General features: G+C 35.6%; 1 protein-coding gene across 2 annotated transcripts in view; it reads left to right on the forward strand.

The window, feature by feature from the left end:
* Nucleotides 1-12907, forward strand: part of ARFGEF1 (ADP ribosylation factor guanine nucleotide exchange factor 1) — a 97375-nt gene that overhangs the window by 43407 nt on the left and 41061 nt on the right. For both annotated transcript variants that reach the window (XM_037379132.1, XM_037379133.1), the window contains exons 5-10: nucleotides 379-558; nucleotides 2564-2837; nucleotides 3387-3500; nucleotides 4134-4306; nucleotides 5417-5550; nucleotides 9011-9245. In XM_037379132.1, coding sequence (XP_037235029.1) covers nucleotides 379-558; nucleotides 2564-2837; nucleotides 3387-3500; nucleotides 4134-4306; nucleotides 5417-5550; nucleotides 9011-9245 — 1110 coding nt within the window. The remainder of the gene's footprint in view (nucleotides 1-378; nucleotides 559-2563; nucleotides 2838-3386; nucleotides 3501-4133; nucleotides 4307-5416; nucleotides 5551-9010; nucleotides 9246-12907) is intronic.

The following is a 12907-nucleotide window of genomic DNA, read 5'->3' on the forward strand; positions in this document are numbered from 1 at the left end:
AAAAAAGTTTTGTACCATTTGGATTGCTTTCCAGATTTTAACAGGTTGTTCATATTTTGAATCTAGAAAATTCTGGGATGACTTTTTATTAACTACCTGTCTGATAACTCCATTGGTTAATTCTTGCTGTTATATGCTATGAAACATGTATTTCCAACATACATCGATTAAAACCACTCTCATTTTAACGTAACTGTTAAGTATGATATTCTGATATGGCTACAAGACTACATGGGAAAAATTAATTAAACTGCAGTTCAAGTTATGTACTTGATTATATTTTAAAGTTAAACCAATTTTGCTTTTTATTCATTTGCTAACTGTTAGACAATAAAAGTTTTGACTGGAAAATATATATAACGTGTGTGTTTTATTTAGGCTTTGCTCACTGCAGTAACATCTCAACACATAGAAATCCACGAAGGAACAGTGCTACAGGCTGTCAGAACATGTTACAATATCTATCTAGCAAGCAAAAATCTTATAAATCAAACCACAGCCAAAGCCACCCTAACGCAAATGCTGAATGTCATTTTTGCACGTATGGAAAATCAAGCAGTAAGTATCTCAGTATCTTTATATATAAACTAGCTCTTAAAAGCACACCAGCTTGAGATATTTGTTTTGTCATTATTAGAATTTTTGGCTTTCTAACTTAGGTATTTTTGGGGGGAAAAAAAAATCTGTTACATTGTTCTTTTTGTGTTTTGCACTCTGAAATAGGTGTGAAATGTGTTTTTGGGCGGTGGGAGCAGTGTATAGGATTTAAACTTCTTATAGTGGTCCTCTGTATTTAATGGACGTGTTCAACTTCAGTTTCTATTGGCAGGCTGTCAGGAGATGCCACACTACCTGCATAAGAGTGCACATGGAGTACCTGAGTGTTAGTGACATGCTCCAATGTTGTGATGATAAACACTGAAGAAGTAATCCATGATTAAAACAAAAAAAATTTTTAAAAAAACACCAAAAATGCTAAACAGAACGAACTTTTCAGTCATGTAGCCATTTACATTTTTTAATGTTTTAATGTGTAGCAGTCACTAACAGATACTTATATGTCACTGAAATGGCTATTGTGAGTTCTCAGTGGGGACCTCAGCCTATGACCTGTGCCTTCTACTGCTGATGATAAAGATCAATAAGGCAAAGTAATTGTCCTAATTCCTATTTTTTTAAAAAAAAACAACAAACCAAAACCAACCAAAACACAAACAAACAAGCAGATGCCCAAATTTTAAACTGTTTTAATTCCTAGAATCTTCTAGAAGTAATTCTGCTGTATTATTATAAATTGTAAGTTTTCCCTAAGAATATGTAGTACTTTCTTACTTTCCTCTTAGAAGCAGCTGCATGTTGGCACATATGACCATCACAGTTGAAGTCTTATGAGGCATTTTATTTATGAGAAATATGGCAAAAGCTATGCAGTACCCGAGTGCTTTGAGAAATCTGTGTAGTTACTGTCTTTTTAAGCAACTTAATATAAAGAGGTTTGCTATTATTATTCTGCAATGGAAGTCTTCATTTTTGCCAGACTGTAAGTTCAGTCTTCATGCAAGTTGGTAAGTATTTCTGCTTGTTTTGCACACTCGGGCCAAGTTATTTTGATATGATAGCTAACAAATGCTAGAAGAAAGTATTTGAGTTGTAATTTGAAAGGTAGTATCTACTCAGGGATCTATAGCACCCCAAAAGTTGCAGCATTGAAAGCTTTAAGTGGAAGAGCAGAGGGCTGAGGTCATAGTAGCCAAAATGACAATATAAAAAGTTACAAAACTTTTGGTAACAACTAGGCTCTGCATGGACAGAAAGCCAGTCCATAGAGCATTGCCTCAAAGACATGCTGCCTTGGTTTGACTTTAATGACTGTTGTCTGAACCCATTAGACAAGTTACAGAAATTCTTCCCTTTCCGGGGATCCCAGATCAAGGAACGACAAAGCTAAAATAGTCTTTGGCTTACAGTTTGAAGTATTATGATTTCTTCCTGAGGATCTGTCTTCTGTAGTGTTTTGGAAGTGAAGCTCTTCTCAGTTTTAACTCCTGGTTTTGTTTCTTTTTCCCTGGATGTTTAGTTGCTTTCCTTTTTCTTTTTTTAGTCTTTACCTTAATCCCACGTGCTTGTAGGATAGCAGAGGACTAGTGTATTTCTCTTTGTGAGAGCTTTCTAATAAGAAAAAAAAAAATCTACCTTGATTCTTCTCCATGCAGTCTTTGTACATTTTTGCATCTATAGGCTGAACTTCATTGTAGGGCAGGCAGACAACTCTTAGTCCTACACTATGTAGTTTTAGTCATCCCTCTTCCACAATGAAGGTATGGGTAAGTGCAATATGCATAGCTGGGAAGCAGCCCTCTTGCAAAGGTTTATCCCATGATAGTAAAATTATTTATGATAATAGAAAGGATACATTTTCTTGAACAGTTACAGTTTTTTGTTCACACCATGCCTTCAGAGACAGTAGAGATTTCATGCTTGTAAAATAACATATACAGTATGTATATAGCTCATTGTTTTGTTTTGATAGTGAAATACTTGTATGATTGCAATGTTTTTGTAGCTTCAGGAAGCCAAACAGATGGAAAAGGAAAGACACAGACAGCAACACCATCTACAACAGTCTCCAGTAAGCCATCATGAGCCTGAGTCACCTCAGCTGAGACACATTCCAACACAGACTGATCAGCTGTCCAAAGAACATGAGAGAGAGCTTGACCACAGCACAAATGATATGGATAAGAACCTTCAAGAAGATATCGAGGCAGAAAATGGATCTGATATTTCTAGTGCTGAAAATGAACAGACAGAAGCTGACCAAGCCACAGCAGCAGAAAGTAATCAGTGTGTATTTCTGTTACATAGAGGGAGGGAAGAGGTCTGTAAAAAGAAAGGCTTGAGGATTGTCTTGTTTTCCCTCTCCCAAACCTGGAGTCAGACATATATTTTCAAATAGTTGACTAATGCAAAATTAGACAAAAAATGCCTGTTGTCCTTGTTACCACTGTTAAACTTTATCACAAGTATCGTTTAGTTCTACACTGTCTTGTAGTCACTGTAATAAAGATTACATAATATTGTGAATGTTTTTGAGAATAACATCTCAAAACCTGTAAGCTTTCAGTGTTTAATGTACATAAAATACAAAATTGATGTCTTTTGTTGGCATAGGCCTGTGGATTAATTGCCATTTACAGGTTAAACACTGGATTGCTTATATTCTGCAAGTACTGTTTTCAGAACATCCAAACACAGCTTTTTTTAATGTATACTCTCCTATTAATAGATTTGTAATTTAATTTTTAAATATTAAATGCAAGTAGAATATCTCCTTAATTTCCGACTTTCTCATTAATATTTGTTTGGGTTTGTTTTTCTTTTTAAAGATCTTTCTAAAGCTGATGGAGGAACATTTGATGGTGAAAGCAATGAGTGTGAAGAGAAGGCGCAAGAAATTGTAGAAAGTATTGTGCAGGAAATGGTGAACATAGTAGTTGGAGGTATTATATTAGTATCTGTCTAGTCAATAGTGACTGCAGTCTGAATCTTGATATTAAGAATTATTTTAACACTTCTGAATATTTAACTAAAATATGTCATTATTTAAGTAACACATGCTGAAAAAAACTGAGTTGTCTCACCTTAGCTGTGTGTTATTTAACAGTAAAACGGGCAACATTTCATAGATGAATTTACACTCTCTATTGGAGAGTAATGTTCTTTTTAAAATACAAATACTTGTTCCTTTTTTTCCTGTTTTGTTTCCACGTAAACTCTTCACCAATGGGCCTGTCTCTGTAGTAGCAGTGTTAGCACTACATTTTTCAGTTTGGTGGAAAGTGTATATCAAGTCTAACTTTTTCCCCTCAAAATACTTCTTAGAAACTTGGTGGTATGGTGAACCTGGCAATGTAATGATATACGTAATTTTTTTACTGTAGTTCTCATTAGTGGGAATTAAGAGTATTTGGAATTCTTTTAGTTATATAATGCCATGTAAATTCTGCCTTAAGCTCCTCCTTATGATACTTTGCTTATGATTGTTTTAGTATTTAAACATTAGATTTAAAAGCTCATCTTAACTTGCAATCTTATGCAACACATGTTTTTAATTTTTACATCTTTTCTGGTAGATGTGGAAGGGACTGCTGAAAATGCAGGTGGTGATGGCACAATTGTAACGTTAGAGGATGGCAGTGACAGTGAAAACATTCAGGCAAATGGAATTCCAGGGACTCCAATTTCTGTTGCTTATACACCATCTTTACCTGATGACAGATTATCTGTCTCTTCCAACGACACTCAGGTACAGGCAATTATAAATTAGGAAATACTGAAAGAAGTAGTATGTTTTAAGTGTTGCCCAGCACTTGTGTGAAGAGTGCTTAATGTAATTCCATAAAATAAGTTACTTGGATGAATTTAAAGTATTAAGTCACATTCTGAGCATTATTCTATTTTAATGCACTATTTAAATTTAAATTTTGTTGGTACATTTTGCACATGGTGCCTTTTTTTATCCTAGCGTATTTTAGCTGCCCCACAGAATACACTGTTCCAAGATTAGAGAACTCAGTTTCCTGTCTTTTGAAGTTCCTGAGAAACTGTAATTCTAGTGTTCGTTATACATAATGAAGAATATATCAAATTATAGACAGACTTCTGTAATTTCAGTGTGCTCTTTTCAAATAGTAAATAAAGATTTTGAGCCTATAGCATCACTTTACTGAAATTATTTCCGATTGAAAGGTTCACATCTGAGAGGATTTGATTTTCATTAACAAAAGATGTGAAAACATACTCCCTCTCTTGCATCAGATACCAGCATGTATGCACTATCAGCTGACAGAGAGTATCTGCTGTCAAAGTGTACAGAGTAATTAGATTTGGGAATAACAGAATTTTAAGCTAAAAAAGGTACAGGTGACATATGCCAAACAGAAGATTGACATTAAACATGTTGCTTATATAAGGAACAACAATACAGAATTGCAAGAACTTAATAATAGGAGGTGATTATTGTACCATAGAAATTTTACCAAACGTATCTTGCCACAGATATGGAACTACTTGCATTCTATTAAAATGTCAAATTTTATTTTTAAACTCATTACCTGCTGAAAATGTCTGAAGGCAATTCACTGCAAGTTACCCTACTTAAACATGACCTACCTAATTTCATGACAGTCTTTAATTAATTTTGACTTTTTAGCGAGAAGGCAATTTTTATTATGCAGTTTGTTCATTTTAATTGGACTGCAGAATATTTTGTTTTGTTTTAGTCTTGAGACCGTAAAGCTGTAGTGAATTGGTTGTATTTGTATAATATGTTAACTTCTTGTTGCTAGGAGGTGGGGATTTCCCTACACACCCTGCTAATGCAAAATGGAATACTGAAATATGTTAACTTCTTTAGGAATCTGGAAATTCTTCAGGACCTACCCCTGGTGCTAAGTTTTCCCACATTTTACAAAAGGATGCCTTCCTTGTATTCAGGTCACTGTGTAAACTCTCCATGAAGCCCCTGTCAGATGGACCGCCAGATCCAAAGTAAGTAGAATTAAGAGTTCTCATAATGGATCTTTTATTTATGGAAAAAAAAAATATTTAGATATTCTGCATGTCCACAGTTATTGAGAAAATAATGGTATGGTTAAAAAAGCCTGGAAACTTTGAAAAGGTACTTTTATGTTTTAATGCATCTTTTGTATGTTAAATGAAAACAACCTCTGCTACCCATCTGCCTGTTTAAAAGTTTCTTAACAGCATCTGTGCTTCCTGTAAGTGCATCATGTTCCTCCTAGTTGTTGTTTTTCAGAAGAGTTTGTAAAGAAGGTCTTCAGGTATTTTTGGTCTTGGCTAATGTTGCTCTGCTTTTAAGTAATACCTAGGTTCATAATCATTGCTGGTTTTGCCCATGATTTCTTACATCTCTTGTATACTGGGTATCTGGTACACATACCCAACACTACTTCATCTTAATAAAAGCTCCTCACTTTGAGCTGGTACTGGTTATGATAAATTCATGATACAGTGTTTCATTCTTTTGCTCAGGTTGGACGTTTTGCCAGCCTCCTTAATCAAAACACAAATGTTTTGAAAACAGTCTTTATTTGGCTGGTTTGGAAATCTTGTCCCCTAACTGAAGATACTGTGTTTTCAATTTGGCTTAGAGAATTGTTTGTTGTAAACAATAACAAAAACTCTCCTCTATAGATGGGTACCAGGATTAGTTGTAAGTGTTGGCAATGAACTTTGCTTTGCTGAATCTTGGATAGAATTTATATGCATCTTTTTTGCACATTAGGAACTATTCGTAGTAATTTTCAAGAGGAATGCATTTTTTTTCCTAAGATATTAAAACTGTAGTATGACTTCTGATAACAATCAAAGGTCCAGTATTCATCAAGATAAAATCAGCTTTACTGTTCCAAGGTCTAACACTTAAAACAGGTTAACTTTAAGACAGTTTATTTTTATCACTGTGTGTCATGGATTTAATAAGTTGAAAATAATTATGATGTAGTAGAAAGGTTTTGAAGTGTTAGTCTAGAACCATGTTCAAACTGTTATCCAGTGATGCACCACGGGGAAGTCAGGACATTCAAGAATGAAGACTGAGGGATGAGGTTTTTCCTCACTGTTTTTGAGAATTCGTCTTCCAGTAAATGCCATTAAAATCCTGTGGCTTTAGGCAGTTCTCTGAAACTAAGACTGTCCATTTATTAAAGGCTTTAATGGATTAACTCCTTCTGGAAGAGCAGCAGTAGCTATTGAGACACCTGGAGCATCTCATCTGAATCCATGGCATCCTTGAATTAAAACTGATTAAGTTCTTCATATGGAACAAATTGGAGGAAATGGCATTTAGGGCAACAAGAATTAGCTGCAAAGGTATTCAAAGACATCCTGTGTTTGGAGAAGTGCCTAGAATTTATTGGTGGTTCTGAGGCATTGATGGATTTTTGAACTATTACAAGCATGCTGTAATTGAAAGAGGAGGTGTAAGATATCTACAGCTTTTAAAAAAAGTCTTATCTGCCTCTTTAAAAATCATCTTTCAGGTGAAATTGGCTATGAAGTCTTGAGTGAAAATATTTTTTAATTTTAGGTAACTGGATTTGGAGCTTTAGCTTAAAATCACAAAGTTGGGAATTGAGAACAGTGTTATGCTTCCTGGCAGCCTGCTTATGTTTTTGTCTCCTTTTTCCCAGTACTAAAATATGATGGTGGATAATTGTCTGGAAGGTTCACTTAGTAGATTTTAGTCCTTAAACTTGTGTTAAATTAAGTGTGCTTCACACATCATACAGAATTTGTGACACCAGCAAGTTAGGACTTCAGTTATGAGCTGACACTTTCTGGAAGTAGGCAGTATTTAATCATTTATGATTGAAATTGTCTTCATATTTATATTGTTACATTTCATAGCAAAATATGGTTTGATCATGTGCTGTCTGTACACTTGATACGTGATGCAAAAATGAGTCTTTTTGCATCAAAGGAGATTGTTACATTAGGTTCCATGTCGCTGTGCAGTGTTTAAAGCCAGGCATTTTCTTGAAGAACTCTTACAGAAAACTGTTTTGGGGCATTTAGTTTGACCTGTAGCCCATTAGGAGGAATGGGAGGAACAAGTTCCTCACTCAGTTTGGCTAGGTTTTGCTTCTTAAAAGTATCTTCAGACCAAAAGTATAACCTTGGGATTATGTTCTATGAGTTTGAAATGTTTGCAGATTGATTCTCCCCCTCATCCCACTTTGTTTGCCAGCTTGCAGAAATCATTGAGTTTATTTGCAACATACTTGTTATTAATTTGCATTTTTGTTTTTGGCTAGACCAGAATTAGTTGGGGTTTTTTTATTAAGCTTGTATTGTTGCTTGTATGCAGCATATATCTAACTACTGTGTGTCACATGTTGACTTGAAGCGCTCCTTACCATGTCTGGGTTGTACTGTATGAAAAATTTCCTGTCATTGTTTCTTATGTTTCATAACTGTCCTCTGTCAGTAGGAGGTTGTTCAATGGAAGATGTGGACTGTCTTGCTGGGGAAGCCATTTGTGTCTGTACATGCTCTTCAGAATAGCTGTAGTCTTTTTCATGATGATCAAAAGTGGGAAGGGACATCAGGAGTCTGAGGAAAGAATGCTTTCACTCAGAATGCTATTTAAATTGCATTATATTTTCATAGATGTAGATTTCCTTTACACTTTTTTTTCTGTGTATGGTTGGGAAGGGGATTGGCTGGGGTATGGGGGTTTTTTTTGTTTTTTAAAGCATAATTAGTAGCACTGTTCTGACATGAATTCTAGCTTACTTCAGTCTGTAAGAAGTGTGATGTTACTGTGGAGCACTTGACAACACTGCAGTTGCCTGACTTTGCTATTGCCCTGCTTAAAATAGGCATGTTATGTATCTTAGCTGCTCCTGGAGTGGGATGGGGCCAACAATTGATAAACAATATAAAATACTGTATTTGAGAAAAGAGATTTCAGTTTTGGGATTAAATAGGTCAGGCAGTACAGCTATTGTCTTTATGGTCCTTCAGCTCTCTTTCCATGCTGGTGGTAATGGCGGAGGAGGAAGAATTATTTCAGCCTTTTGGTAGTCAGGGTTCTGTAGATGGGCTGGATGTGTTAGGTGGGATCTTCCAAAAATCCATCAAAAGGAAAGAATGCTCCCTTCATCATCTGGCTAAGGTAAGCAGCATTGCCTAGTGTTGCTGCTGTTCTGTGATGCTGTACTGCAAAAGAGTGGCTCAATAGTAATGGAGAGAAACCATAACTGGACAACTTTATTCTTGCCCGTTTTCTTGGCTGAAGTGTGACCACTTTAGCAAAGATGATCAACGTGTTTTTATGACTCGTTCTACACCAGGTTGTGTCAAATTTGAGTTTTTCCCAAACATTCCACATATAAAATCATTGTGGTGTGTATTGACTTTTCAAGAGAATGTTTCATTTTTTTTATGATTTACACTGCTGATATACTGTGTTGTTTTATTCTAGATCTCACGAACTGCGATCAAAGATTCTTTCCTTGCAGTTGCTTCTGTCCATTCTGCAAAATGCAGGACCTGTCTTCAGGACAAATGAGATGTTTATTAATGCTATTAAGCAGTACCTTTGTGTTGCGCTGTCAAAAAATGGAGTCTCATCAGTTCCAGAAGTTTTTGAACTTTCACTTTCCATATTTCTTACCCTTCTCTCAAATTTTAAGACCCATCTAAAGATGCAGATTGAGGTACGTTACATGAATTTCAAATTTAAGGGGTGGGGTGTGTCAACATTTGTTGATATTTAAGTGTAGCTTGGTCTTGTTTAGATAAATTTGTTTTCCTTTCTGAATGTCAGCTTTTGTGTGAGACCTGCCAGATCTTCCCATGCACAGAAACTCTTTTTCACCCAGTGGCAATGGACTTCCTTGCAACAATTCCCTTGAAATCATCTTCAAATAAAGTATCAGCATTTCCTTTGGAATACTTGGAAATTAAATAAGATTTGCACTGTAATATCAGAAGTAATGTGACACTTGCTGGTAGCGTTAAGTTTGATGAAGTGGAAAGTGACACAAAAACTTTTATAGGAATGTTTAAAAAAATCCATCATATCTTAACTAGAACATGAAATGAAGTACCTAGTTTATGTTAATGTCTATTACTAAGTGATGAAATGGCCTACTTACTAAGACATTTTATAGCACAAAACATGCTTTGAATTACTTTGTGATTGAGGTGAATTTTTACTATCATAACTTACTATGCCCACACTCACTACTATTACTATATGAGTTAGTTTCCTTTATTTAAGAGGTTTCAGTTGGCTGTGGCATGGTATTATCACAGAATGATGCTGAAGCTCAGAAATGAGTGGGTTTGTGGATAAGCTCAGTCAGCCAGTATTTAATAATGTAATTAGGAAGTTTTAGCTTTCCACTGCGTAGTACAAATTAAGAAAGTGAGTACACTTAGAAAAAGACTATGTAATACATGATTTGTAAAGGATCTTAAGAATAAAAATTAATGACTTGAAATGCACTGTGGATTCTCTTTGAGGTCACTTGAACAGATTTCTTTCTCTAGGGAAATCCCAACCATTTGATTATTGTAGCCGCTTCCCTTAGTATATCAGGGCCTATATCAATACATGTCCCGAACAAGATAATCTCATTTGCTTAGTCTCAAAAGGTGTACACATGATTTAGTTCCTTGGGCTGTAAGTAGGGAGAAGTCCATATTTTTAGCAATTCTTTGAGTTATCAGAGTCCTGCAAAAACATTGCACATTTTTCTCACTGGATTGGTATTTTCTGTTACAGGGGAAAGCAAGATGTATGTACAGGATTTGTTCTTGACTTCTTATTCTTGTGCCATAGGGTACAAGTAGTTTCTTGGAACAATTGTGCCCATTTGAACCACATGGATACCTTCGTGTGTCCCATGTGTTACAGATCTTAATTCCACGGTGAATAAAGTAGTAGTGTGCACAGTGTATTCCTGCTGTTCATTTTGGTAATTTTATGTTTTGGGTGTTGATGTGAATACTGAAGCCTAAAGATTGTCCTGTAAGTGTGGAGGTTAAGTACGTGAAAAGGCATTGAGAAATGTTGATAGTGTTGCTGTTATAAGGACCTTGAATTTGGGGATTTCTTCATCTATGGCTGTTGTGTAAGTTGGTAGTGTTTGGCAGCTTTGGAGGAGGAACCTTATTTTGGCAGTACCAAGTCAGAAGGATATTGTGTTCTGATCACTTACCAGGTTATTTTGCAGGCTTTTTGGGGAAGAAGCAATAGGATTTCCAATATTTTCTTGAGCGTAGCTTGGATAAAAATACAGATTTGATGACTGATTGAACATGCCTTGAAAATATGATGCATTTTGAAGACTTCCAAGGCAAACTGCGCTCAACAAGCTGTAGTGCACGTGCAGTGTTCAGCACATCAGACTGGGCTCAGCTGCTCTTCAGTTACACAGCCTGCTTCCCAGAAAGTGTTTGACTTGCTGTGAGTTTGCAGAGCTTACAAGTCAGTGTGTAGGTGGTAAATGCATTGCAATCCGACTTCCCTGACAGAAGTTTGATGAGCTTCCATCACTACCATCTTTTCCTAAAGTCCAAACAGAAAATGAAGCCGTATCTGAGGAAAATTGGATATAGGATACTGTACACTATTGTAGCAGCTTCTAGAATATGCTAAATTAGGACCATTACAACATAGCAGGGCTGCATTTCCTCCTAACCAGTGTGAAAGCCAAAAGCTTGATGCTGCCAAACTATCCATCTATTAAAAAGTACAGGGTCAGCAATTTCTAGAAACTTATTCTTTTTCCTGGTTGTGAGCTAAGATTTCCTCCTCATTCAGCTACTGATCCTAAAGGTTATTCAGAAGATGTGGGTAGACAGGCAGATAACTTCACATTCAGTTTCTGTCTTAGAGCTGTAAGGAGAGCCATATGCTCTGATTTATAATATGCAAAATCTATATATTTTGGGATTGAGGCGCATTCTTCATCTGTGTAAAAGAAACTTTTGGCATATTTTAAAATAATAGTTTCAAATTCTGTTGAAAGTAAGCCTGCCTTGGTCCTTTGACTTAAATATTCAGCTAACACTGCTGTCTGATAATTAAAATAGTTTGAATTATACCTTAATTGTATTGTAACTGTATTTCTAAATGGGTCAATGAATATATTTGCAGCAAGTCCTAGATATCAGGAGATTTGAGGTATCATTTAGCTATACTTTATTTATACATATAACCACCCTTTAATAACTTTGAATAAGCTATCTTAAACCTCTTGTTTTCAGTTGACCAAGCTAAGCAATTAGCTCTTTTCTGGTTTACTTTTCTGTTATGCTGGGAATGAAGTCTCAACTTTGATATGAATTGCACTGAGTAACAGTGATAGATAGCACTTTTAAATATCTGAAATTTACATGATCAGTATGGTTTTGAGAAGCTGTTCATTCCAAGGTATGCTTGTCCAAGGTTGACACTGGAAGCAAGAAGCCAGCTCTATCTCAGAAGCATAGAGATCTAAAGTGTCTTCGTAGTATGCAGACCTTCCAGCTGATTTCTCTTTTAGCTTAGATTTGGGTTTAATTTTTATACTTGAAACTTTTTTTTCTGCTCCATCAGTGACTTTTTAAAATTCCCTACGAGAAAAAAATTACTTTCCTGATTCCAGAGGATATATAAAATTACTGTCTTTCAGTAAGAAATCAGAAAACAGTAAATATGTGACTAAGGATTGCTCATAGCATGATCTTTATTAAAATTTTATGTCTTCCTCTGTTCAGATTACATAAAGTTGTGGCTAAAATCATTCTAGTACTCTTGAGTATATTTAAGCGCTTGAAAGTCTTTCATCTGTTATGTGTTGAACTCCTTAGGTTTCATAGGGATCCTTTCCTTATTAAGACTAGTAACTGGGATTTTGCTGGTGTGCATTTTTAGAGAAAAAGAGGCTAATAAAATGGAAATTTTGTTTGCGCATTTTGCTTCAGGAAGTAGTTTACCATCAAAGTTGCGGGTTTTCCCTGAACATGTGACTTAAAGCAAAATTAGCCTTGTGCTTATCTCTGCCTGGCTAATAGCATAAAAAATTCTGAAAAAAAAATCAGTGTTATAAGGGAATGTATAATACTTAAAACAAGGGTAGTTATATATTTGGATATTTGCATGTTGCTGTCAGAGAAGAGGAGCTTGATGGCTTGAGCCTATTGGCAGTGTTCTAGAAAAAAAAAAAAAGGTGGGTTTGGTAGACACTACTGGCTATGAAGGTGTGAGCACTCAGAAGTGCAGAACAGTGATGTAATGCCATGTAGCAGTTCACATTTTTGAGTTCATATGCAGTTGCTGCTACTTAGGAAAGAAGTGAGAAAAAGCCTGTTGTAGCTCCTAAGCATG

Source organism: Falco rusticolus, chromosome 3, assembly GCF_015220075.1.
Source record: "Falco rusticolus isolate bFalRus1 chromosome 3, bFalRus1.pri, whole genome shotgun sequence".
NCBI classification, from domain to species: domain Eukaryota; kingdom Metazoa; phylum Chordata; class Aves; order Falconiformes; family Falconidae; genus Falco; species Falco rusticolus.